The 27,978-nt window shown below is 54.9% G+C and overlaps 1 protein-coding gene across 3 annotated transcripts in view; it reads right to left on the bottom strand.

The window, feature by feature from the left end:
• SORCS2 (sortilin related VPS10 domain containing receptor 2) overlaps positions 1-27,978 on the bottom strand; it is a 426,038-nt gene that overhangs the window by 123,390 nt on the left and 274,670 nt on the right. For all 3 annotated transcript variants that reach the window (XM_088793080.1, XM_019748208.3, XM_074320821.2), the window contains one exon: positions 19,266-19,365. In XM_088793080.1, the coding sequence (XP_088649206.1) occupies positions 19,266-19,365 (100 nt within the window). The remainder of the gene's footprint in view (positions 1-19,265; positions 19,366-27,978) is intronic.

Here is a 27,978-nt window from a genome sequence, read left to right as displayed (position 1 = left end):
GTTAGCGGGACTTCTTTAAGATGGAAAAAAAAAAGTCAAAATTATGACTAATAGAATGGCAATAGCTACATATCTATGTAAATGGATTAAGTGCTCCAATCAAAAGACATAGGAGGGCTGAATGGATGAGAAAACAAAATCCCTACATATGCTGCCTACAAGAGACTCACTTCAGATCAAAAGACACACACAGATGGAAAGTTAAAGGATAGAAAATCTTATTTCATGAAAATGGAAACAAAAAGAAACAAACAAACAAACAAAAGCTGGGGTAGCAATACTTACACCAGACAAAATAGACTTTAAAACAAAGGCTACAACAAGAGACAAAGGTAATCCCAGTTCAGGATATTAATCTGAAGAAACCCAAAATGCTACTTCGAGGGGACATGTGCCTCCATATGGTCATTGCAGCACTGTTTACAATGGCCAAGATGTGGAGGCAGCCTGGGTGTCCATCAATGGACGACTGGATAAAGAGGAGGTGGTACATAGATACAATGGAATATTGCTCGGCCATGAAGGGAATGGGTCCTGGCCATCTGTGGCGGCCTGGATGGACCTGGAGGGTATTGTGCTGAGTGGAGTGTCAGACAAAGACAGATGCAATGTGATTTCGCTTATGTGCAGAAAAGAACAAAATTAACAAACCAAACAGAAACAAACTCATAGATACAGAGAACATTTTGATAGTTGCCAGACAGGAGGTGGGTTGGGAATGGGTGAAAAAAAGAGAAGGGATTAAGAAGTACAAATTGGCTGTTACACAGTAGCCATGGGGATGTGGGTGTAACAAGAGGAATATAGTCAATAATATTGTAATAACTATGTGTGGTGTCAGAGGGGTCCTAGATTTATCGGCGAGATAAATGGGAAGGGGGCTGAGGGTCCGGGTGAAAAGGTGAAGGGAGTAAGAAGTACAAATTGGTAGTTACAAAATAGTCACAGGGATGTAACGTACAGCACGGGGAATATAGTCAATAACATTGTGACAGCAGGTACGGTGTCAGATGGGTGCTGGACTTATCATGGTGAGCACTTCTTTAGGTATATATATGTTGAACAACTGTGTTGTACCCCTGAAACTCACATAATATTGTATGTTAGCTATATTTTTAATAAAAACTTAAGAACACAAAGGAAAAACATGTCATCAGATTAACCTGACATTTTATGTTTCATATAGCAATTTCCAACAAATACCATTTCAGTGGAATCGGGGTGCTGACATCTCAGCCCAACTGTTCCCACTCGTGTTGCGTGGCGGGAGGTCCTCTGTATTGACAACAGTTAAGTGACTAGACTGTTTTAGATCCTAGAACACAGAGATGCACGTCAGATAACAGGCGTGATCTGTGCCTGTGTGAGGGGTCGGATCACATTCGCTCTGTGTGAACTAACAAGAGCCCACGTTGCAGAGAAAATGAGCCCCAGGAGACTGCTCAGCATGAGAACGGCGAGACGTCCGGCCGACGGGGAGAAGGCACAGAGCACAGGAGACGGGGGCACGAGGACTTCAGAGACCCAGGGAACTGGGGGCCCCGTCCCAGCCACCTGCTGTGCCAGCGGAAGTCCCAGATGTCCTGGCAGGTCACATACTCCCCTGGACCTCAGTTTTCTTGTTGGTAAAGTGGGAATGAAGGATGAAGTCTCCGCGAGGGGCAGCTGTCCATTGTGTTGGCTGCTGTATTCCGGTCCTGAGGGGCCCTGGCCCACGCGGCACACGGCAGCCGTTCGCACGCTCCACGACGAGCGGGAGTGAGAAGGCGTCTGCACGTGCCCTTCGTTTGTGACCTTGTCCCTGCCCCCACCCTGCAGTCTCACCCCTCCCTCGTCATCCAGGAGTCAGCCAACCGCCATCTGAGGGATGACACCTGCCTGTTTTTGTGTGGCCGGGGAACTAAGATTTTTCTTTGAACATTTTTAAAGGGCCGTGTATTGGGTTGGTGTCCCCCGAAATTCATCTCCTTACTTGGAAGTGGGGCCTTTGCAGAGGTGATTAGTTAAGATGAGGTCACACTGGAGCAGGCTGGACCCTTTATCCAATGACTGTGTCTTTTAAAAAAGAGGCAATTTGGGCACAAACACACACAGAGCAGGAGACCGCCACTGTCTTAGATTCTGGACGGGCGTTCTGTGGGTCATTCCTCCCATCAGCTCACGGAATAAACATTGTAATCCCCTTAAAGGTGGGAGACCGGGGCCGCCTGGCCGGGCCACCAGGGACAGGAGGCATAGCTCCTGTGTGTCCAACAACTGGGTCCATCTTCTTTGCTCCCACCCACCACCCTGCCTCCAGCCAAAGAATTCCTCAGAAATTACCTGTTTGATGAAAAACAGCCCGTCATGCCCCTTTCCCATAATATGGGGTAGTCTTCAGGGCTCCTATGAGTGAGTAATTGAAGACTGCCAACCCCCCAGCAGTCTGCCGGACGTCTGCCAGCCCGGCCACCACGGAGAGGGAGGGGGATCAGTGAAACAGAGCAAACAGGCCGATAAAGGTAATTACGAGCTGTTTTGGTGGCTGCATTTTTCCTGCGTGCCTAACCTGTGTATATGAGAATTTTTGTCGGAACACTACATATCCCCAGGATTCTGGCCTCGGCTTCTGCAGTGCCCCCCGCCCCCCGCCTTCAGTGTGGTGTAGGTCGCACCTCACCAGTGATTCCAACGATAGAGGTAGATCTGTGTGGATGGCCCAGCCTGTGGGGCGGCTCATTCGTCTTGTACGACCACCTGGGTGAGGGGAGCTGTCATCCCCATTTTACAGATGAGGAGACTGAGGCACGGGAGGGAAGGGAACGTGTCCAAGTTCGCACAGGGAGCTGGAATGCAGACCCTTCGTGCTGTGCCACCCCCTGCGGCCCCACAGCCCCCGCCAGGGGAGGCTCATGCAGCTGGAAGGCCAGCCACATGGCGATCGGCCAAGCCCGGCCACCCCGATGCCATCCTGGGGGCCTCTGCTGTCCAAGAGTGCTCACCCCACCATTCAGGGCCTGGCCTCCAAGAAGCCTGGCGGGATTCCTCGGCTGGCAGGGCTCCGGTCTCCGGGGTCCTCCGGGCATGCCCTGCCCTCAGCCTGCCCCTTTCAAGGTGCCCGTGTCACCGTTGTTTCCCTACAGTGTCTCCACTTCAGTCCAGCTTCCCAGAGCCAGGCCAGGTCCTGGAATATCTCCCCGGGTCAGAGATCGCCCCGGCCTGGCCAGGTCTGTGCTGAGCTCAGGGGCTCAGGTCCTACGAGGAGCCTTGGTAGCCCTGGGACATGGGTGGGCACAGGAACCACGAGCCCTCGGGAAGGTGGGGCACACAGTCTGCGCATTGAGGGCAGAGCGGAGCTCATGGGGGAGGAGGGAGAGGCCCTTCCCCATGGAGGGAGCCCCTTCCCGGGAGAGTGCGGGTCAAGGACAGGGCACCCCAGAGACTGGGTTCCCCACAGTGCTGCCCGAAGAACAGGGACACAGGAAGAAACAGCGTCCCACCTGGTGGGACGAGCCCCATTGTCACTAACTCTGTCTGTAGACAAGTCACCTGCCCCTCTGAGCCTCATTTTCCTTGTCTGCAAAACAGGTGACAGATCACGAAATGCGCTGATGAATGTAACACGCTCAGGACAGAGACAGGAGCTGTTTTCCACGTGGACGCTGCCACCGAGCTCCCAGTTCCAGACCTTCCCCGGGACAACCATCGTGGGGCCCAGCCTCAGCTCCAGCCATTGCGCCTGTCAGAGCACCGAGGGCACCGAGGGTTGGGGGTCCCAGAGCCATTTGCAGAGCTAGGTGCTTCAAACAGCTCAGACATAGGAGGATCGACCCTTTTCAAAGGTGCTTGACACAGCAAAAGCACAGGTAATATTCATTGCATGAACAAATGGTTATCATCATAATAACAGAATCTGGCCCAGACTAGTTAGTCCAACCCTCAGTCTCCAAGCTGGGTTTTTAATCTCTGTTTGCTTCATACGTGTGACAAAGAGAAACAGCCCTCGCATCTATAAAGCATGGAGAGCCTTCACAGCCTTTCCTTATCTTCATGGGAAACCTGGACCTCACAGTCGCCAGAAGCCAGCACAGTGTCACCAGCACCAATGGACAGACGAAGGCACTGGGGCTCAGATACAGAGGTGACTGGCAGCGTTTGGTGGGTGACGAGCCGAGGATCGTTGTAAGGGGAAGGAAGATGGAAAGACTCAGGTACACACTAGGAGGGATGGTCCATCGATCGATTGGTTCGTTGAAGTAAATGAAATGAATTCAGTGACAAAGGCTGTAAATAGGTTCAATACAGTTTCAAGTCCCTGCCGACACTTTAGAAGCACCGGCTTCCTGATGAATAATTGATACACTGAGGCTACCCCGCGCCGCCTCCACGGGGACCCGACCCACGCTGAGTCTTCACACCTCTGAGCCTTCGCCCAGCAGTTTCCTCCACAGCAGTTTCTGCCACAGGCACTTTTTCCTCTTTTCAGCCTCCCACTGATCCTTCTCATCCTGGGAGGTTGTCCCTTCTCTGGGAAGCCTCTCACCCAACCCCTTTCCCCTCCAGACAAGGTACATTACTCGGTGTCCCCACAGGAGGCATTTGCAATGGGACAACAAGCGCTCTCCTGAATGTGATGTTTACACACTTGTCTCCCCACGAGCAGAGACTGACTGCCTCAGTGTGTACCTGGCACAGGTGAAGTGGGTGAAGAGGTGGAGGGAAGGAAGGAAGGAAGGAAGCAGGGAGGGAGGGAGGGAGGGAGGAAAGGAAGGAAGGAAGGAAGGAAGGAAGGAAGGAAGGAAGGAAGGAAGGAAGGAAGGAAGGAAGGAAGGAAGGAAAGGAACGATGGACAGCAAATTCTGGAGCCTAGCTGCGTGACTTCACGTTCTTGGACTTAGCTAGCTATACTCTTCTTACAAAAACTGGACTTTGTGGACCTTTTCCAGCAGCTTAAGTCTGGGCCTTGGTCTCGTCTTGCAGTCTCTCTCTTAGGAGTCAACGATTTAAGAAACGAGTGGAGTATGCAACATACAGAATGCTTCCAGGACCCCTAACCACTTCAGAAACATCTTTTACTGGTGGGCAGCTGCTATGCTAATTACCTTTCTCATCGATTCCCTTTGAACAGTGTCCCCAGAGGGCTCTGCCTCAGCGGCCTGCCACCACACTGCCCTTTCTCCTGGTCTCTCAACCTCAGGACCTTTGCATCTGCTGTTCCCTCCCCACCTTTTCACCTGTGTAACTCCTACCTTCAGATGTAGGCTCAAGTGCCACTTTTGCAAGGAACAGTCCCCATGACCCTCTACTAGAGTGATTTTAAAGCTGTGCTTTCTCCTCACACTTGGTGCTGTTCCTTTAGCCACCAGGTTTGGGAACACGTGTCTATTTGATTCAATGCCACTTTCCCTCAGGGAATGTCTGTTTCTGGATGGTGTCTGTTTCTTTCTGTCTGCTTCTGCAGCACTAAACGGTTGCATGGATGAGTGAAGAAACGGTGCGTCTCCCCATCTGTTGGCGTTGGGTGAGAGACTGGCCAGGACACTGCTGAGTGGAGGTCCTCACATCGCCCTTTCTCACCTGCCTGCACTGGTGGATGGGGCGGCTGGGGTTTCCTCTGGGCTCTGCAGCTCACGCAGGTGGGCGGGTTGTGTGCGAGTCTTTGGAACCGGCCCCTGCTAGAAAGTGTCATCAGAATGCTGCCCACTTGAAGTCATTTGCGGACAATTTCGGAGGGATTGCAGCTAACCGCTCCTTGGGAAAGTGGCCATTAAAATGAGACAGTTTAATAGCGACACACGCACAACAGCCAGAGGTTCTGGAATGATCTGTCTCATGCAATTACCATCACTTTTGTACACAGGGAGTGTTTACATTGAAGGGGTCCTCGCAGTTCATCTGCGTATTTTAGATCTGAACTCTGATTTCCAGGAGAGGCCTAAACAGGACACAGGCCAGACAACGACTGTCCCGTTGTCCACCTGCGCTTAACCAAGAGAACGGCCAGTCTGAGCAGCGGGCTCCAGGCAATGGCCGCGAGGACGTCTGGGCGTTTTCCCCTGAGCCTCAGCACCGCGCCCCCCAAGCACTCGGCTCCCGCCCCTCACACAGCCCCCCACACCAGGACTGCACTCCACCGGCTCCTCCACTGCTCCTGCCCACGGCTGCCCTTCCTGCTCCCCTGCCTGGCCAGTTCAGCCCACACAGCGTTTCTCTAAGGCAGACGTCCTTCCTCGGGGCTCCCACAGCTTGGCCAGTCCCGAGGCTGGCACTTAACTCGGCACCCCTGTGTCCCTGCCAGGCATGGGAAGTGCCCTCGGGTCCCCACAGGCAGAGTGTAAGTGCTAAGTCGTCCAAAGACAAATGGGATCTTTGTCTCAGTGAAGAAATCCTTCCTTATACCAAGGTCATGAAAATGTTCTCCTGCTTTGTCTTCCAAAAGTTTTATCGTCTTGCCTTCACATGTGAGTGTTCGTGTGGAATGGATGATGTAGTGGGGGGCAGGGGTTCAGTCTCATTTTCTTTCCAAGTGCACCACCAGCTGTCCTGGGACCATGTGAAACAGCCCATGCCTCTCCCACAACCAGCAGCGCCTAAAACTTCCGTATATATTCACACAGTTGATTCAGTTCCATCGGTCAACTTGTCTTTCCAAAGTCTGCCGATCATTGTAACAATTCTTGGTAAGTTTATAGTAAACGAAATCACCCAACTTGACCTTCAGGAGGATTTTAGTTATTCTGTGTCTGCTGCTCTTTGATATAAATTTTTAAATGAGCTCACCAGGTTGAAACAAACCTGTTGGTGTTTTATGTGGAACTGCTTTGTCCATAGAAGAATAGGATAATTGACTTTGTTGTTTCTCCCCCACACGGCCATTTAACACAGGATAGGCTCCATTTACTGGCATCTTCTTAAATATATTTTAGTAAAGATAAATAATTTTATCCCTAAAAAGTGCTCTGAGGACAGGATAGGAATCTTTTTTATCTTCCTCTCTCCACATATTCTAAATTTCTACCTACAGACTCTTCAAAGGTGTTTGCTAAATTTATTCTGGGACTTAAAACCTTAATGGCGGACCGTCTAGCATCAGAGCTATGTCCTAGGAAAGATGTCCCTAGAGAGTGGACGGGGCCGTGTAGACCAGCTTGGAGAAGACATGCAGGGGCGGGGAGGGGTGTAGTTCCTTCTCATAGTCCCTCAAATAATGCCACAAAATCACTCACTGCTGTGATTTATATGCAGCCTGCCCCCCCCCCCCCGCCCCATGATAGTAAACAACGTTCATACTTTATGGTTTGCAAAGCACTTTGGGCTCACCAGTACCCACTCTTCTAGCATCAGAAGTGTATCAGGTGAGACTCCAGGAGTATTTTAAAGCAGGTGAGGGTCCCCCTTTGGCGTCCTCCATCCCTGCTCCTTCCCTCCCCGGGATGTTGAGGGCTCCGCTTAGGAGATCAAGGGCATGGAGTCCCCGTGTACTCTATGGTCATGACGGATGTGTGTCTTAGATTTGTTACTTTGTTTTATAAACTTCCTTACTGTTTCCTGTGCTCTGTCTTTTGCCACGTGGCCGATTTACTAGCCTTTACCTTCTCCAGTGATATGGCCAATGGGCCGCCTGACTGGATTCCAAGAAATATTATTTCAAGTTTCTAAAAAGCATTCTTCAACTCCTACTTTGCCAACTACTAAAGTAAGGCATGACGTGCGTCTTTGACTTCCCTGTATGTCAGGAAAGGGGTCCAGAAGCTTCTCCTCCACCCACCTTCACCTCCTTCCTCCCCTTTTCCAAAACCTCCGTCTTTATTACTAGTAACCATATTTTGGATGATAGCTTCTCTTTATATATATATATATATATATATATATATATATATATATATATGTATATATGACACGTGCATTTGGTTTCTGCCCAGTGTTACAGCAACAACAACCACTACCTAAGCTGAAGCTGGTGTGTGCCCAGCCTTGGTCCTCCCCACTGGCTTCCATGCCAGGCTTTCTCTGCTTTCCCCAGCTGAGCTTAATCCATCTCTCCGCCACCAGAATGTCTTCCCAAGGCATTTTCCTTTAGAAACAGGTACCTATAAGTTAGGATGTTCTGCTCTCTGAAGATGCCTCTCTATCCCTTGGACCTACAAGTGACAGCTGAGTTGGGTACAAAATTCTGAGATCGTATCTTTCCCACGTTTATCTGCAGACACTGAAGTCCATTTTATTATTTTGGAATTTAATCCTGAAAACATATCTGTAATGGCCTGAGTTTCATTCTTTTATAGATATTTTCTCTTTTTTGAGAAAAATGACAGTTATGTTATCCCCTCATAATTAAAGTTCAGAATGTGAGGACAGGCTTAGCAAGGGCTTAACTTCAGAGACTCGCTCACTCCCCCGCCCCCAGCCCCGTCTTCTGGTCCAGGCGCCTTGCAGGCCTATGTGGAAACACCTGTGGTCTCAGGCAGGCTGTCTCTCCCCTTCCCTTCTCGTCACCATCCCTTTCTCTAGATCCTCCTCAGTTGTGAGAACTTGCTGAGGTCATTCTCCCATCACTGACTCACTTTTCCTGTGGGGTCCATTCTGTTCGCTCATGCTTCCAAAATGCCTTTAGTTCTGTCACTGAAATTTCTGTTGTCTTACAAGTGCTTGTGACTCCCACAGCTCCCTTCCTATCCGTTCCTTCTCTCAGGGAGCCGAGCTTCACCGCCGTCCTTTCTCCTAAACTTCCGTCTGCCACCCACACCGACTGTACTTCTATGGGGACCAAACATCACAGCATGTACCCCTCCCACAGTGGTCCCCACACCCCACTTCTTGCCTGATAGATGGAAGGACTACAGAGCTTTGGGGTGTTGGACGGGGAAGGTGAAACGCTGCAAAGGAAAAGCAGCTGGCTGCTCCCGTGAGCAGTGTCCCTTCGCGGAGATGTCCACCCAGCTGGGCCTTTGATGGAAGGTCCCCAGCTTCTTCGTGGTTGGCAGGGCCGCTCAGCCCCATGAACTTCCTACTTGGTAGAAGGTCTCCGTTCTTAGCGTGGTCCTGTTTCTGGCAGTTACATAGGCTCTGTCTTCATAGTCACTTGAGGGAGAACTTGAGGAAGCTTGGGACAGGAGCTGACACTCTTTTGTCTGAGAAATCAGTGGCGCCCTTGGAGAGGTCCCCACCCTGGCAGCCTTCCTGTGCCAGCCCAGGTCTCAGTGCAGGATCCCACTCTGTCGTGGTGAAGGTGGGGGTAGCCAAGGGGCAAGGACGCCTTTCTGGGAATCTTTACCTTCCATGTAACATGCAGGAAAACGCCAGGTCAGCTCAGGGACAGAAACGTCAGGGATACCACACACTGCTGAGGGCCTATAGAAACGCGACCTGTCCCAACTCACGTGGGCCCTCACTCTCGGGGAGAAAGGTGTTTATTTCTCTGCCAGTTTTATACTTTGTTAAAAGTGTAGCACGACTTTGGAGGACATATAATGTCTAAATTATATGGGACAAGTAACTATTTAATTGCTCTCTAATTACATGACAATTAGAATTCATATCTCAGCCGTGTCCTTAGGTATCTATTTATGGGTCGCGTGGAGCATACTTACTGCGCCTGCGACCATTAAGAATGCCACAATTTGCAGAGCAGGCAGCACTGACGCTTGGAGCATAATTACCCGAGTAATTATTCTCTTATACCCGAGTAATTACACAGTGGTATCATTGGTGTATTACAGTTTATTCACATACCTAATCATTGTCTCCTTTCACAAATTGGGACCCAGCCCAGAAGGTGCTAAACAATTTTTTTAAATAACATAAAAGTCATCTGATGAAAGGCTACCGGCTGCCTCGAGGTCACAGCCACATGGGAGAAATGGTGGAGGTCTGGGGTGAGGGAGTTGGGACTCACACCTGACACAAGTTCACGGCCCCACCCCGCCACCCGGCCTGACCCTGAGGCATGAGAGCACAGCATAGATGCCATCAGAGCTGAGCCGGTGGGTGGGCACCTGGCTGCCCGGCGGGGCAGGTACCTCTGCATGTCACAGTCCGCGCCGGCATGCGTGACCCACCCTGTGCTAGGACCACCTGTTTCCTTATCTTTCTTCTCTCCTGCACTGTGAGCCTCGCAATGGCAGGACCCTCGAAGGGGCCTTATTTGTATCCGTAGTGGAAAGGGGTGAGCAGCCCCACAGACTAGGGGCTCGGTCCACACCTGCACCAGCCGGTTGCCAGTACAAGCCTCAGTGCTCTGGCCTGAGAACCCCATTTAGGAAAGAATCCTTTTGGTCAGGGCAGGAAGCGGGGACAGCATGGCTGAAAGGGGGGACCGGCGACAGGAGTTCCTTTCCCTAAAGAATTTCAGTCACATTTTGTATCACTCCATCCAGCATGTCCTGCAAAGCACGTTAAAAGCAATTGATGGGGTGACCAAAACTTCTGGGACCAAAGGAGTGGGAAAGAGAGGCCACGTCACTGACGGTCACCACACCTGTTAGTGCAACCAACAAACACAAGCTTGACTCAGACGCTCTACACAGAAAAGATGCCGCGTGAGAGCAAAGTGAAGGTGCCCATTCATAGCCCTGGGTGGGGAACCAAGGCTGAGAGCTGGACGGGCAGCCCGTCCCGCCCACCCTGCGGCCTCTGGCCTGTCCATGGTGCTACTAACAGTTCCTTGGCCTGAGCGAGTGATGACCGCCAGGATTCTGGGAAGTGCAAGGTCCTCACCCAGCAGACGCACAGGCTCCCTGGCCAGGCGAGGGAGGAGGGAGTGGCCAGGACTGTGACAAAGACTAGAGCCTCCGAGTGGTTAGAACGCCCACAACCGGCCGAGGGTCTCAGGTGTACAGTCTTTGCTTCTCAGAGGGACCCTCCTGTGGCCAAAGTCCTCCAAGGCCTCCTACGGAGAAGGGACAGAGGGAAGTGGCGTTGATTGGGAACCTGCTACGGGGCCTCTCTACCCAGTGACTGTGCCTGGACAGCCTCTGAAATGCTAGGGAAGTGACAGCAAGCGCTAGTGGTGTGTGTGTGTGTTTCCTGTGGCTGCGGTACCAAATCCCCCCAAACTCAGTGGCTGCAAACAACACTGACAAGTTGTCTCCCGGTTTTGGAATCAGAAGTCTGAAGTGAGTCTTACGGGGCTGGTTCCTCCCAGAAGCTCCAGGCGAGAATTTGTTCCTGCCTTTTCCAGCTTCTGGAGGCGCCCACATTCCTTGGCTCACGGCCCGTCCTCCACCTTCACAGAGCAGCCCAGAATCTCCAGTCTCTCTGACTCTGATCCTCCCGCCTCCCGCTTACAAGGAGCCTTGTGGTTACATTGGGCCTGTGTGGATAATCCAGGCTCACCCCCATCTCAAGGTCCTTAACTTAACCCCCTCTGCAAAGTCCGTTACCATTTATGGTGGCATTCATAGGTTCTGGGGATTAGGCCGTGGCCGCCTTTGCTAGGGAGCGTTATTCAACACACCACAGTGCATTAGACATAACACAGCGACTAAACATCGCAAGAGGCTGCTGTCACCAGACGCCCAGAGGTCACATAACAGGCCCAAGGACACACTGGCTAGTAAACAGAGGGCCGCATCTGAAACAAGGTCTTGGCCTCCCGGACTTGGTGTTCCCACTATACCCACCGTCCTGTCAGACAAATGAACAAAGAGGCTCAGACAGGTGGACATGTTGCTCTCCCAGGTGGCAATGAACATGTGGTCCCCTGTATTTGGCAAGACGTCCCACTTCCCTCCTGCAGAACACGTACTCCTCCACGGTGGACTGTCCTGTTGGAACTACCCAGCAAGGCCCCTGCCTTCAAGCGGGCGAGTACATGGTCCGCGGCAGACACGAGGGTAGGTGTCCCGGGGTTCCTTGTTCTGGCAGCTGTGCAGCTCCATAGGTCCCTGCAGCCTCCCTGCTTCCTACATGTCACCACCCGCCTTGTCATTCTCGAGTCTACCTGACGTCTTTCCAGTATAGACCCCTCAGCCTCTGCTGGCCCGCAGTGGTTTCTGCTAGTTGCCACCAAAGCCCCTGGCTGCCACCACCATATTTTAGCCACAGCCACATAAATAGCGGTGCTGGAGGGCCGTGGAGCTGCAGGAGGCCTGCACCTCTGTCTGCAGGTGCAGAAGTCGAGGCCCAGAGGGGCACCTTTCACCCCCCACGGCACAGTCCAGACCGTTCATTCTCAGCTTTGGCTGCTTGAAATGCAGACAGACACAGGGAACAGAAATACCGCGCCCCCTGCGGTGTAAGGAGTCGCCATCCCTCCCATCGCCCACCGCCCTGCGCTGGCCCTGCACAAACCATCCAGCTGGGGAGTCATGTTTGGCTACATTGGCTGCATTCCAGTCTCAGGAAGCAGACTCCGGGGCTCGTCTCCCTCTCTCAGTGCCCATTACACGGTCACCCGGGAGGACCCTGGGGGGACAAAGATGGATACGGTGTGGTGCTGGCCCACGGGCCGCCTTGTTCAGGAGAGAACCACACTGAAGGCGGGAGTGGGCTGTGGGCGGGCACAGAGGCCAGGCATTAACTGAGCACCTACTGCACACAGAGCTGATACACAGAGCACCGTGTCTGGGGAGGACACAGGCCCACTGCACCTCTCGGGGCCCCCTCCCTTTCACCTGGTAGGTGGCACAGGGAGGTTGCCAGGGTTACAGGTAACATGCACGAGGCCCCTAGTCAGGAGCCTGACACGTAAAGGGCCCCGGAAGTCGGGCCACTCCCACCAGGGTAAATAAAGCCTCTTCCAAGCGGACGTTTGCTCTGCGACACTTAGAGCTTCTTGCAGGCAAGAGCTGGTCTGATTCGCACCCCATCCCGAGTGCCTGGCACAAGGCACCTCCTCAGACGTCTCGGGTGATGAGCAGAATGAACAAGCAGACGCGTGGACGGCGGTCTTTTCCCAACCCCACACTTCACAGACGAGGACTCACGCGGCCAGGGCCCATGGTGCTGGCCGGGCGGGGTCCCGGGCTCAGAACAGGAACATTCTTGTGAATGAAAATTCACATGAATTTTTAACATAAACCATGACACTTGAAAGCAATTCCGTGCCCGGGCCAGCTCCCCCAGCCGTGCCTTCACACCCTCTCCCTGCCAAGGTGTTCCAGGGCCAAGTCCGGAGCTCATGTGGGGACTGCCGGCAGCACAGAAAGCCTACAGGGCATGTCTGGGGACTGTCAGGGCCCCCAGGGTCTCGGGTCATCTGTGAAACAGCAGGACGCCCTCCCTGCGGGCATCGGGGTGGGACCCTGAGCAGCACAGAAATAAAAGAGAATTTATTCTGTAAGGCAGCTTTCAAAGTGGTCTCTTAAGAAGCTATAAAGTGCTGCTTGGCCTGTAATTGTTGCTAAATGGAATCTTAATAGTACTCGCATCTTCCTACAAAACCTATCCATTACCCGGCAGCAGGAGAGGTAAGGGCTGCCTGGCCCCCGCTCCCGCAGGTGCCCCTGCAAATAGAGCCCCACCTTTTCTCAGATCAGACTCACCCAGGGTGAATCCTCTCTGCTGGGGGCCACTCTTGTTCGCCCCACAAAAATGCAGCAGGAGACACTGGGTTTTCAGGGCTCCACCAGACCCTCAAAGGTTCTAGAGGTCAGAGTTGTTTATCCAGTTCACCTGCACACCCCAGTGCCCAGCAAGGGACCCCAGCGCACAGTAGGTGCTAATCCGCATTAGATGTCTACAGGATTGGACGGAGGGTTCTCTCTCTCTGAGCAGTAAGAAGGCAGCGTGGCGCACAGTAGGGCCTTGGCCCACACCTGCTGAGTGGATAGCTGTTGGTGTGGAGGGTGACCTTGGAGACCTTGTGAAACCCACCCTCTTGCCGGGGAGAAAGCCAAAGCAGGCAGTAGACAGACGGGAGTGGGGTCCTGCCCACGGGTGTCTTATCCACCAGCCGCTGGAAGGAGACCAGGGGAAGAGGAATGTCCGATCTAGAAGGGGCTTTGGATAACTTCCAGTTCCACTGTCTCACCTGTGGATGGGGAAACTGAGGCCTGGAGAGGAAATATGATCTGCCTAGAGTCACACAGCTCAGCCGGTGCAGCCACGGCACATACAGAGTGGCCCCACCTCCCTCAGGGTGGGCTGGGCTGGGCTTGCACAGACCCGGGGGACCCCCTCTGCTCCCTAGACCGTTGCTGCGTATGACAGAGGGTGTTTCGGCATCTAGCAGACCCAGGTTCGAATCCCTGCTCAACGTCAGGCACAGAGACACTCAATATATAAATATTCACTGCATGGGTGAACGCTTTGCTATCTAGCAGCTGGGTGACCTTGGACAAATCTCCCCGCCTCCCCAAGCCTGTATTTCTCACCTGGGTATCGGAGGTGAGATGCATACCTCCAAGTCATGCCCCGCCTCCCCCTAATAACTGAATGTGATTGACGTCTGCTTCTAGCCCAGAGCCTGGCACATGTGAATGACCACCGGGGTGGCTTAGGGATCAAGCAACTCTGAACAGTGAATAAATTAATGGAACGATGAAAGAAAACCCTGCTTTATCTGAAACGGAAATCTCTTTCCCTGAAGGGTCCCAGCCCATTCCATGCGTGCTTCCCCAGGATTCGCTGAGTGCTAAAGGCTGTGCACCACCGAGGAGATGGAGCTGGTTATGATCCGGTCTCCCCCGAGCAGTCTGCCTGGGCTGCTCCCTGCCCCCCAGGACTGCCCTTCAGAGGTCTGAGGGCCAGCGTGGCGCCCGAGTCTTCCTTCCACCTTCACCAGACCCCATGGCTCCCCCATTCCTTGTATGACATGGTCTCATTTTTTTCTGTAACTGTGGCAGTGATTGTGGCTTTTTTGCTTCAAAGTGCACTTAAAACCAAACCAAAGCAAGCTGCACCCACCGAGAGCCCTCCGCTGCAGGAATAGCTCTGGGGACACAGCACTCTGTGTCCCATGCCCTGTTCTAGGTCGCTCACGTGCACCAGCTCATGCAACCCTCATTCAGCTGTTACCACCTTACTTTACAGACGAGGAAACTGAGGCATGGAGAGCCAAGGCAGTTGGTTACCCAGCTATCCTGCTCCTGAGAAGTGGAGCCTGGAGCTCGGGTCTCTGCTCTCCGTGGCAGCATCTGTTCCCAGCCTCACAATGCACAAGTCTCATCTCTTCAACTAGAGGGCTGGCGTTTCATTCAGGCTGCTGGGAGCGTCTCAGTGAGACGAAGGCTGCCTTGTTAGTCGGACAAGGAACTGCCACCTTGCCCTGTGACTGGTAATGAACTTGTGCTCTGTAGGACACAGGGGCCGGCGGGTGCTGGCCACTGGTTCAGACCTGGTGCAGGGTTCCAGAGCCAGAGCTCTGGGGACGGATGTAGACTGAGGCCCAGCCCCCTGGGACCCCGACGTCCTTCCTCTTCCTGGCCCTCCCGTCTGCCACATTCTAGGCCCCACACCACTGCCCAGCTCACGTGGCACAGCAGAGGGCACTGCTCCTGCCCCCTCACTGACCCCAGACAGACAGCTGCAGTCTTTGAGGCAACTAGCTCATGCCTCAGTGGGCCTGTCGGTGCCTTCAGTCGGGGGTTGCAGAGGACGGCCTTCCAGAGGGAAGGCTGGTTCAGTCCTGAGGAGAAGGGTAGCTCAGTGAGAGGTCGGAGCAGGGACAGATGACGGAGCTGTGACTGTTTCCCTGCTGGTGTCCGGCAGGAATCCAGGTCCATGGGTTACAAGGAGGGACCACGGGACGGCTGCTTCCTTCCAGGTGGATGTGTGGTGAGCAGGGCAACAGGGCGGCAAGGGGGACAGGACAGCTGGCCTCCTCCCCTCCACCCCCACCCCTCAGCCAACCCCAAAATGACACTCCATTCACTTCCTGTGGTTGCTGTAACAAGGTACCACAAACTCAGTGGCTTCAAAGGACAGAAACTTACTCTCACAGTCGTGGAGGCCAGAAGTACAAAACCCATGTGTCTGCAGGGCTGGGTCCTCCTGGAGGGCCTCGAGGAGAGTCTGCTGTTTCTAGCTTCTAGAGGCTTCCGCGTCCTTGGCTCCTGGCCCTTCCTCACACACGCCAACCTCTTGCTTCTATCGTCGCCGCCCCATCTCCCCTCTGACTCTGACCTTCCTGCCCCCTCTTTACGGACCCCGTGACTGCATGAGACCCCAGACAATGCAGGAGACCCTCATCTCAGGATCCTTTACTCCATCACATCCGAGAAGCCCCTTTTGCCACAGAAGGTGACATGTGCGAGTTCCAAAGATTGGGAAGGGGACAGCTTTGGGAGCCATCATTCAGCCTATTGGCATTTCTCTGTCAAGTCTCCCCTCAATCGCTGTCCCCATGTAGAGATGACACACCTGGGACCTCCCTGATTTCCCCTTACTGGGGGTCAGGGCAGAGCTGGGCTGAGCAGAGGGGTCCCCAGTCCAGGCACTTTCCCGCAGACCACCTTACAAGCGCCGGGTGCCCCAAGCCACCCCAGGAAGGAGCCCTGGGCCCACCTGTCCAGGTGAGGTGTGGGGCCTTCCACCCAGCACACCCTTGGGCCCTCTGCCCCTGTTCTCCCAGGTCCAGTGGGCAATGCAACAATAGCATTCATTCAGCAAGACCTGCTGCTGTCCACTCATTCATTCATCCATTCATTCATTCATTCTTTCTTTCATTCATTCATTCATTCATTCATTCATTCATTCATTCATTCTACTCCTTTAACATGACTGAGCCCCTGTACCGGGCACATGTCCCCATCAGACCCCGCCTTCCACCCCCAACAACACTTCCAGGCTAAATGTCCAAATTATCAAATAACCTCTCACAGGCACTGCCAATCAGCTGTTCTGCCTATTTTCAGAGACACAGACATCTCCCTGCCAAGAGCCCCAGTCGGACTCCCCGCAGTGCAGTTGTCGAGCCCCCGGTGGCCGACACTGCTGCCTGGCTCCTGGCGCCCGTTGCCTGCCCACGTGGAAACCTGTTTGCCGAGCCCCTGCCCGTGACATGTATATGTCATGAACCCCCCAAGCACCCGCTTTACAGGCAGGAAACAGCCTCGGAGGGGCCCACACCGTGTCCCAGGCGGCCCTGGGCAGGGCCAGGGTCTATCTGTCCCCACCGCTGTCCGCATGAAGCTTCCTCTGACTCACGGCCTCAGAGACCCCCAATCCCATGACCACCACCATGGCGGACACAGCCTGCGGGCGGCTCTGCACTCAGGGACACTGGGGAGCGCACAGACAGTGAGGGGCTGATTCCAGCTCCGTCTCTTTACCCACCTTGGCTATCATGACGGCGGGGATGGAGCGGAGCCTGACTGGGGACGGGGACAGCTCAGGGAGCAGGGGCATCCAGAGAAAGGAGGCTGCATGTGGTGGGGGGTCATTCCTTCCCTCACACGTGCTCTCGCTGCTGCACAGCAAGTGTCCGACCAAGGTCCTCCCCACCAGCTGTGTGACGGGTACGTCTCACCTCCCTGCCCCAGTCTTCTGCCCTGGAAAGGGAATGACAATGCCTCCTTCCTTGTGCCGTGTGGGGTGGTGCGAGGTCACGCGTGTGAAGCCGGAGGGCAGCTCTAGGATGAAACGGGGGCCGGTGAAAACCAACCCACAGCCCTCCCTGCCTTCATTCCCAGTCCTTTCGCTCTAAGCAGACCCGTGTCCCCCAGGAAGATGCTCCCATCTCCCTGCCCCAGCAGCCCTCCCCAGCCCTGCATTCCAGTTCTGTCCATCAGGAAGCTTTCACAGGGAAAAGTCAAGGGGGGGGGGGGGAAGACCTGCTTTAGAAAGACTGATAAGACAGGAAGGGTTGTAATGGTGGCACTAAGTCTTCTATGCTGAGATTCGGACCTCTGGTATAATTTGACTTAGCAAGTGAAAGTGAGCTTGGGACTTTTAGAAAGTGTTTTTCTCTTTTCTTTGCCTACCTCTCCTCCTGCCAAACGTCATGACTCTGCTTCCCATAGACTTACTGTGCAGTTGCAATGGTTCTGTTTACTTCAGCCCAGTGCTGGTTGCATCTGCGTGGGACCCCCTCCTGGCTAACCCCACTTTCCCCCACCCCAACGGACAAAGCAGAACTCAGCAGAAGACTCCATTACAGACCGAAGCAATTTACATCCTGGTTAGAAATTAGGAAACTTCAGACGAAACAAAGACTCAATGCAGTGATCTCAGCAGACTGCCCAGATGACACTCCCCTTACTTTATAATCTTCCTTCTGTATTTCTACCTGCTTCGTGAATCTTTTCACAGCCCGCGAACGAGCAGCCACAACAAAGATGCCGCCCTGTTAAAAAGTACCTCAGGTCACCTGGACAGCGCTGGTGACCGGCCCTGTGCATCTCAGTCCTGATGGTCCCCAGACTCTGTGACGGGCCTTTGGTTCCTGCAGAACCTGCCACATGACTGCTCTGACCATCTGTCTGCAGTCAGCGCGACCGTCACCCTGGGGGCCCTGAGTGCCCCCAAGGCACGCCTTCCAGCATCCACGACGCGCTTTCTGGGACACTCGGAGGTGTACGGGGGTCTACGCTGTCCCACCTTCCCTTCAGTCGTGGTCAGAGCCCCGACCCGTACCCGTGGGCCGCCCGGGGAAGCAAACGCCGGTGTCTCGGTTCTCATCACCCACAGCAAGCGGCACGATTCTCTGTGCGAGCCGTGGTTACCTCCCACTTCCTATGAGGAGCCTGGCCTGCCGGTCCCGGTCTGTGACACGGCTGCTCTCTGGATGGAGTCAAGGACACGGGCCGGCTCTGTCCCGGAAGCTCCCTGACCCTGTCCTGCGGTCCCCAGGTGATCAGGAGCCACATGGGTTTGCAAAAGGCTCTTTTCATGGAACCTGTTGGGCTGGTAGCCTTAAAACGACAAAGTGCCCCTTCCCATGGCCAGGCAGACAGCAAAGCTGGCAGACACGCTCAGAACAAGACCAAACGCAAAGCTCAGCTAAAACTCAAAGCCAAATCGAAACCAATGAACAAAACCCTGCAGCAGGCGGGGAGTGCTTGTCACTGCCTTCAAGGACCCAAACCCACCCAGGGCCCCCACGCCGCACCACTTGGCCCACGGTGCTGCCTCCAGGGCAGGAGAAGACAGAGGCACCAGATGAGCACAGAGAGCCATTCCTTGCAAGGCCCGCTGGTCGCTTAAAACTTCCTCATTCACGGCGGGTGAAGGCGGAACCGGGGGTGGGGTGGGGAAGATGCTGGAGGAACAGGCGCACGTGGCCAAGCTGCACGGGGAGGCGCACGTGGTGACGGCGGACAGGGAGGCACACGTGGCTGCCGAGGCTGGGGTCCCTGAGCCGGACCACCTGGCTGTGCAGAGCGGGCGCCGGGCGCAGCACGTACCTTCCTCTTGTTGGTCGGGCAAATGTAGAAGCTGTCGATGATGGTGGTGAAGCCGGGCTGGAGGGTGAGTTTGCTGTAGGACGTCCCGAAGTCCGACGACCTGGGGGAACAGGATGACAGCGGTCAGCGACCCACCTCCCCAGGGCAGATTTCCGGAGCCCGCATGGTATCCAGCACAGCCCACGGGCCCCCTCCCCGAGTGCAGACCCCCCTCTCCCGGCGGCAGCAGGACACTGGGCTCTATCAGAGACACCGAGCACTCACTCAGGCCTGGAGCTGGGATGTGCCGTCAGGGCCCTGTGCCTGAATGCCATCCAGCCCCCCACCGAGCCGCCTCCCCTCGGCCGGCGGTCCAGGCGGTCCACAGTATTCTGCCCTGTCCATGAGTTCATTCAGCCCTCTACTGCGTCTGCATCTCGCTGGTTCCGGAGAGCCTCACATGTGCCAGACACTTCTGGCTCCTTCCATCTCTGCCTCCGCACAAAACCCCGAGAGACTCTCGCAGGTGACCAGAAGAGCAGCTGGGAGCTCTGAGGGCAGAGGTTCCTGCCTGAAACCACTCAGCTAAGAAGTGGCCAGTGCCGGGTGTAAGCGCTGGCCTGTCCCACGCAGAGCTGGCTGCGTCCTGTTTGCTCTCCAGAAGGTTCCCCACCAGGCCCAGGCCTCATAATACCCGTCTGCTCGTCTGTTTCCCACTCTGGACCCTGAGCTCCTCCAGGGACCAGCACCCTCCACCCTGACTGCTGCCCACAGGACAGCAGGGGCCCGGGGGACATGGCAGCCACCAGAGCCCTGGCTGAAATCATACCCCAAGCATGGCGAGACCAGCCCTCCCTGCCCGCGGACCCGCTTTCCTGTCTATACTGTGGGAGTGCAGGCGGGAGTCACCAAGCACTCTGAACCCCCAGCCACAGCACGAGGCGGAGAGAAGTCACCAAGGGCAATCTCACATGTGTGTTTGGAAGTGACAGACACATCGGGACGTGGAATTGATTCCATGTTGAAGCTTCAAGTGCCAATGACCCTGAAACCAACACTCCTTAGTATCACCCCACGAAAACGCGCTGTGATCACAGCATGGCAGGCTGGGAACTGGAGGGACGCCAGGTCCTCAGGCGGGCGGCACGTCCATCCCACCCTGACGTGGAATGTGGGTTCCAGGGCTCTCCTGGAGCCGCCCAGTCTTCCGATGGGTGAGGACCCGAAACCTACGTTGGGGACAGGGACAGGAAAGGGAGCCCGCAGCTGAGGAGCCTGCGGTGCATGGTGCCCTCCCCACCAGGGCCTGTGCATGTCTAACCACTTTCGGTCTAGGCACCGCTGAGCTCCAGGGCCGTGGGCCGGGTTCCCAGCTTACTCACACGTGAGGGGCAGGTGGCTGGGATCCCGGCGAGTCTGTGCTTGTCCTCAGACCCCAGCACCACTGGGGCCCAGCGTCCACCATACGGCCTGGGCACCCCTTCCCCCTTCCGGGCCCACCGAGAGCTGGGAGACCTGTGTGTCTGGGACTTGCCCAGTGCTGCCCAGGAGGGGGCACAGGCGGGGAGACCTGGAGCCCCTTTAGATAAACACCCCACCCACCGGGAGCATTTCACTTCCATTCCATAACCCATCCTCAGTGGTTTCTATGTGGATAGATCTCCTCCCGAAATCAGCAAGTGAAACTGAGGCTCCAGGAAGAAGGCCTGTGTTTACTGAATCGGGGCTTAGTGGCTGCATGGCCCCACGTCCCCAGAGGTCGGGTCCCTCACAGGCCTCAGGGTCACAGGGTCCCTCTCAGGCCAGGGCACAGAGTACTACCCCCCGCCCCCACTCCCAGGGAGACCAGCAGGGCCAGTGCCCTCCTGCTGGTCAGGAGAGGACCCTTCATCCTCTGGCTGCCCTCGCCCTCCTCTGGGAGGACCCGCAGGAGAGAACAGAGAAGGCCCCTGGAGGAGTAATTAGGGAAGCACTTACTCTCCAAACCTCAGAGAATTGATTTTCTTTGGGAAGGAGGGAGCCAGAGGCCCATTAGCGGAGGATCGATCTGGAGACCCAGGAAACTCTAGAGCCCGGAAACAAATGGCTGTGTTTATGGCTGGATGCACGGAAGCCACCTCTGGGCCTCCTGGACGCTCCCCGCTCCCTCCCACCCCGACAAGCCATCTGGAAGACCTCTGATTGATTCTGCCTCCCAGACACCTCAGAACCCACTTCTATTCCCCTATCCCGACACTCACCGGTTGCAAGCCCACAGCCTGGCCAGGATCTGGCCTCCTCCCTGTTTGTTCCCCACCTGCTCACACCTGCTTGCCCAAGGGCACCTGCCGGGTTTGACCAAGGCCCTGCTGCCCACAGCTAATGTTCTAAGGGGGTGAGGGGAGGAGGGTGATAAAGACGTCAGCAAAAATATAATGTGTCAGGTGCCAGGGGCTGGGAAGAAGAAACAGCGTGTGTGTGTGTGTGGGGGGGAGGATAAACAGTGGCACTGCTGTCTCAGACAGAGTGGCAGGAAGGCCCCTGGGACACACAGAGCAGAAGGAAGGAAGAGAGAGTGTATGTGCCTGGCTGGGGGGAAGCCATTCGTACTGGGTGAATAGTGTTCCCCCCAAATTCATGTTCACCCAGAACCTATGAAAGTGACCTCATTTGCAAATAGGGTCCTTGAAGATGTCATTAAGTTAAGATGAGGTGACACTGGGTGGGCCCCTCATCTAATGACTGGTATCACAGAACAGGGAAATCTGGACACAGAGACACAGCCACAGGGAGAGCATCATGTGACAATGGAGACAGACAAGGGACACCAAGGACTGCAGCCTCCATCAGAAGCTGGGAGAGGCTCGGAGCAGACGGCACCCCCAGAGACTGACTAGTGGAAGGAGATGTGACAATGGAGCAGAGACTGGGGGGCGCTCTTTGAAGCTGGAGGGAAGGGTCACCAGCCAAGGAAGGCAGGCGGCCTCTAGGAGCTGGGAAAGGTCAGGGAAAGGATTTTTCTCTGGAGTTTCCAGAAGGTGCAGACACCTCGGTTTTAGCCTGTAAGACCCATCTTGGCTTTGACCTCCAGAACTGTATGATAGTAAGTATGTCTCATTTGTAAGCCACTAAGTTTGTGGTGACTTGTCACAGCAGCCACAAGGAAGGGAAACACCACATGTTGGTGAGGTCTGCCCAGCCAGCATCGGCCTCCCTCTCCTCTGAGCCTGGGACCCACCGCGACCCCACTCATAGACGCAGGAGAAGAGGAGGGCCTGGATTAGGGGGTGGGGTGGGGTGTGGGATGGAATGTAAACGTTTTAGGAGGAAGAGTCAGCAAGATGGGGTGGTGGATTAGATGGGCGGTGGGGTCGCCTGGGGTCCGGGGGAGCTTAGGATGGCTCTGGCCTGTCACGTTTCTGTTTGCCCGTGTTTCAAGTCTGGTTTCCTTAGTTTCTATTTAAATAAGTGTAGATTGGTTTCGGGGTTGTCGGGTGCAGTTAGCAGAACTTGGAAATGCCATGGATATTGAGTGATGGGGAAGGTGGGGGACACAGAGGACGTGCTCAGCGAGCTCTGCTTCCCTCCGCCTCCCTCTCTCCCTCCTCCTGGCCACACTGAGCCCTCACAGGAAATTTGACACTGTCTTGAGATGAGGGGGGTCTCTCCCCATCAGGCAGGTTCACATGGGGGTGCTGGTGCTTAGACAGTCCCCACATTTTCAGTGGGAAATTGTTGCCCAGAGAGGGCTACCTACCCACCCAAGGTCACACAGCATGTGGATCTGGTACCTGAGTGCTAGCTGTGGGCCTGGCCTATGGACTCAAGGATGGCCTTGGTGATGCTGTCCTCCCTGCGACCAGGTGATGTGTATGGATTTCAGGATTAGATACAGGCATTAGATACAGGGGAGAGTGGCTCCTTCCTCTAAGGACCCGTGTGATTACATGGGGCTCACACGGGTAACCCAGGATCACCTCCCATCTCAAGACCCCTGACTTAATCTCATCTGCAAAGTCCCCGCTGCCATGTCAGGTGACACACTCACCAGTTCCAGGGATTAGGACATGATATCTTTGGGGGGCATTATTCTGCCTTCCACAGGTGGGCATTTGAGCCGGATCCGAGGTGCAGCTAGGAGCAGGGTGGGTAGCAGTGCCCAGGCAGCTGATGGCCACAGTGGGCAGTGAGAGAGACGTCGGGGCCAGAGGCTGAAGACGGGGGCGGGGCGGGGCATGAACAGCTCCCAGAGCCACACAGATCTGGGCCTGCCTGCACGCAGCACCGCTGGGGGGACGCTGGGAAGTGGGCCGCACGATTAGGGGCCAGTACATGCCGGTGTCCCAGGCAGCAGGAAAGAAGAATGTAAAATATCTCATTATAATCTCACACTGTCACATGGTGACTTAATATTATTATACTACCACATTATTATAAAATAATATTTTGGATATGCTGAGTTAAACAAAATCTGTTATTAAGATTAATTTCACCTGTTTCTTTTATTAATAGAGTCAATGTTTCAGAGCAGTTTTAGGGTCACACCAAAATTGAGAGAAAGATACAGAGATTTCCCGAATCCACACTGCCCCCCACTATCCATATCCCCCACTTGCTGGGACATTTGTTACAGTCGATGAACCTACACTGACACGTCATAACACAGAGTCCTTCTTTGCATCAGGGCTCACTTGGTGGTATGCATTCTGTGGGTTTGGACGGTGTAATGACACATGCCCACCATCACGGCGTCACACAGAGGGGTGTCACTGCCTTAACCCCCCCCCCCCGCTTCCCCTGTTGACCCCCGGCCACCACTGATCTCTTTACTGTCTCCACAGTTTTGCCTTTTCCAGAGTGTCATGTCACTGGAATCACACAGTATGTAGCCTTTTCAGATTGGCTCTGTCACTTAGTGACATGCATTTAAGATTCTTCCAGGTCTTTTCATGTTGCCTGTTTCTACTTTTTAATGTGCATTTGAAACTCCACCCGTGGCTTGCATCCTATTCCTAATGGAGTCTTTTGCCTGGACCCAGGCCAAGGCCGTGGGTGGCCTCTCGAGGGGGTTCTGCAGGGTTCTGCGGGAGATAGGTCTGTCTCCCCATCTGGAAAGTGCTGCCTCAGTGTATTAGCTGAGTGACTGCGTGAAAAGTGTTAGATGGCGCCAGGACCACAGCACACACAGAAGGAGCACGTCGCCACAACTGTTTAAGGAAGACGGCGCAAGTGCCTAAAGCGACAGGGTGAAGTGGGGAGGGGCAGAAAGGGAGGGCAGGACACACATCTGGGAGCTGGAATCCACAGGACGTGGGATGGGGAGGGTGTGGTGAGGGAGGGGTGGGAGGTGACACCAGGTGACATGGACGGTGGGGCGATGCTGCTCCGATGGGTGGAGGGTTAGGCTGGGGAGGACAGCCCCTTGGTGAAGCACGCACCTGCCCCCACCAAGCCTGCAGGACAAGCTGGGGCTCCACGAGGAGCCAAGCTCAGAGTAGCACGTTTCCCCCTGTGCCAGCGACTCTGGGTCACCCGGCACCCGTCAAAGGAGTTCCGTGACCCTGGGAGGCCGGAGGCACTGTTAGCCCTGCTTGCTTGGAGCCAGGGCTGGCAGTCAGGGGGTCTGGCCCATGCCCCACTCCGCTACTATTTTCAGAGCTCCCTGGGTACACACTAAGGGTTTGGGCATAGCTTTCCCCTCTCAGGCATCAGATGGTTGAAATAGGGTCCCTGGGGTCCTCATCAATACAAAGGCTATAGTCATGTGCTCTTAACAGCAGGTCCCTGCTTGTTACCAGGTCTCCCAGCATCCCTTGCAAGGCCAGTTCTCAGGGACACCCCTGGCCCAGACCTCGTTTTCTTGGTGGGCCACTCTAGTGTCTATTTTTCACCTCACTGTTTCCTTGGGCCACCTGTTCCCACATAAATTCAAATACATGAATAAGTCAGCAGGGATGGTATCTGTATTATGAAGATGTATTCTCAGACACGAAACTGGAGACTGACATTTCTCACGGTCCCTGCCTCTCCCTCTGTGTCTGAGGGGGATAGGGGCACCCAAGATAAGCATCCGCTTTGCAGAATGGGCCATGATTCTGCTGCAAAAACCAGAGGTGCCCAGGGGACGTGCCAGACACCAGATGATGGATGGTCTTGTCTGTTCCCGGGAGCCAAGCTATCTACGTTGTGCGGTCAGAGGAATGGAACGGACTCCAGCAGGCACTGCTCGGCCTGGAGCTGTGGGCACGGAGGCCGAGGGAGACAGGCGGGGTGGGAAGGGACCCCGGAAAACTCGCCCAAGGAGAAACAATGCGGTTTAGGCGGCACACAGCATCAGGGTCCTGCGGAAAAGATCACGGTAGCTGTGCTTCTCGTTTTGGAGCTTCCAAAACTCCCTCCTTCAAAGAACATTAAAAACAACCGTGTTGACTATTTCCTGTGTGTTTGCAATGCTGGGTAAGCAACGGGACTCAACCAGATAAATGCTGGTCTGATGATGAGGAAGAAATCGAGGATGGACGGGGCGGGAGAGGGGGTACCTGACTTGGTTCCCAGGCTGGCGTAGCAAACACTGCAAACGGGGGACGGGGCTTCAAGCAATTTATTGCCTCCAGTCCTGGCAGCCAGAAGTCTGACATCGGGTGTTGCAGTGCCGGGCTCCCTCCTGAGGCTCCGGGGGAGGATCCTTCCTGCCTCTCCCAGCCCCTGGAGGCCCCAGAGGTCCCTGGGCTTGTGGCCGTGTGGCTTCAATCCCTGCCTGCGTCTTCACACGGCTGCTCCTGTGTCAGTGTGTCTGTCTTCTTCTAAGGACACCAGACATCATCAATCCACCCCAGATCCACAATGATTTCACCTCAATCCTTAACTGGTTACATCTGCAAAGACCCTATGTCCTAACAAGGTGACGTGAGGCTCTGGCTGGATGTGGGTTTGGAGGGAACACTATTCAACCCATGACAGGCCCAGGCCATTGCGTTTCCTGAGCACCTGTTGTACGCAAGGACGACTCTGAATGAGACACCTTACATTCCTGGTTCTTGTTTCACCCTCCCCTGAATCTAATGCCACCTCCTGAAGTCCATACACATCACCTGGTCCAGGGAGGACAGCGTCACCAAGGCCATCCTCGAGTTCACAGGCCAGGCCCACAGCTAGCACTCAGCTACCAGACCCAGACGCTGTGTGACCTCGGGTGGGCAGGTGGCCCTCTCTGGGCAACAGCTTCCCATTGAAAATGTGGGGACTGTCTAAGCACCAGCACCCCCATGTGAACCTGCCTGATGGGGAGAGACCCCCCTCATCTCAGGACAGTGTCAAATTTCCTGTGAGGGCTCAGTGTGGCCAGGAGGAGGGAGAGAGGGAGGGGGAGGGAAGCAGAGCTCACTGAGCACGTCCTCTGTGTCCCCCACCTTCCCCATCGCTCAATATCCATGGCATTTCCAAGTTCTGCTAACTGCACCCGACAACCCCGAAACCAATCTACACTTATTCAAATAGAAACTAAGGAAACCAGACTTGAAACACGGGCAAACAGAAATGGAAAAGGCGAGCACGATTGGAAAACTGCTATTTGCAAATCAGCTGCTTAACTGCTGAGTGTTTGTACTTTTAAAAAATGATTTAATTACGCCATTTTCATCCCCATAATTATTCATTGGGGAGACGTGTATTCAGCTCCCAGCCCTCGCCCGCAGGCAGGTGAGACCCTGTCTCCCAACTGCTAGCTTGGAAAAGCACACGGGTGTGAACAGTGGCGCCCACCTGTGCGGCGGGTGCCGCCTCTGGCAAGGCCTGGACCTCTGTGAGACTCAGTTTCCTCATCTGTAAAAGAGGCTAATGACCCAGGCCTCAGATGCTATGGTGAGATTAGAGACGGGGTGAGGAGCACAGGCAGGAGCTGGGCTCACGGTCACGGGCCCCTGTCCCAGGGGGCATGTCTGTGCACTGTTGTGCCACCTGAGGGGCACTGATGTCTCACCCGTTCCATGTGGACCTCTTTGTGGCCAGAGGGACCGTGTGTGTGGACACGCCTCACGTGCCCTAATGACCACAGCGCTGGTGACCGGCTCTTGTCCTGCATGTGACCGTTTGCAGGGCATCGCTAGCTGACCCCAGAGCCGCTCCCGGGGGTCGGAATTACCATCTGCACTTTACACGGGGGAAACTGAGCCCCCACCAGCAAAGGGATTTGTCCACAGTCCGATGGGATCTGATGGCAGAGCCGGGACTCGGTCCCCGGGCGCCCACCTTGCGCTCTCCCAAACAAGGCGCAGTGAGTTAGAGGCACATTTTTCCAGCTGGATGTGGTTCTGAGAAGGTTCCAGCTGCGCAGAGTCTGTGGTGCGAGATAGGGAAGGGACTGATGCTGAGTGGACATCACACAGGGACCACTAGGTTCTCAAGAACAGAGGACGGCACGGAACCTGAAAGAGGAGGCTTTGGGCCACTGCCTGGGACTGTCTCCTAAATCCTCATGGGATCAGCGAGGAAAAGACAACAAAGTCAGCTCAGGACACTTCTAGGACCCATCAACTGAGAAAAGTCCAGCGCATGGCTTGAGATTCTGAGAGGGAAACGGGGAGTTGGACGCCAGTTAGGAGGGTGAGCTGAGGGAAGAAATCATGGCCCTGCCTGAGGGGGCGGGGTGCATGGTGACAGTGGGGGTTGGGAGCAAAGCAGGCAAGTAGCCCAGTGCACTGAGCAACTGCAGCCGGTCTGAGAAGTGGTGTTCCTACAGGCTTTGGGCTCCCAGTCT

Source organism: Rhinolophus sinicus, chromosome 1, assembly GCF_057876585.1.
Source record: "Rhinolophus sinicus isolate RSI-liver-muscle chromosome 1, RSI-T2T, whole genome shotgun sequence".
In the NCBI taxonomy this organism is placed as follows: domain Eukaryota; kingdom Metazoa; phylum Chordata; class Mammalia; order Chiroptera; family Rhinolophidae; genus Rhinolophus; species Rhinolophus sinicus.
The sequence above is the reverse complement of the archived record's forward strand: the minus strand, read 5'-3'. Positions and strand labels throughout refer to the sequence as shown.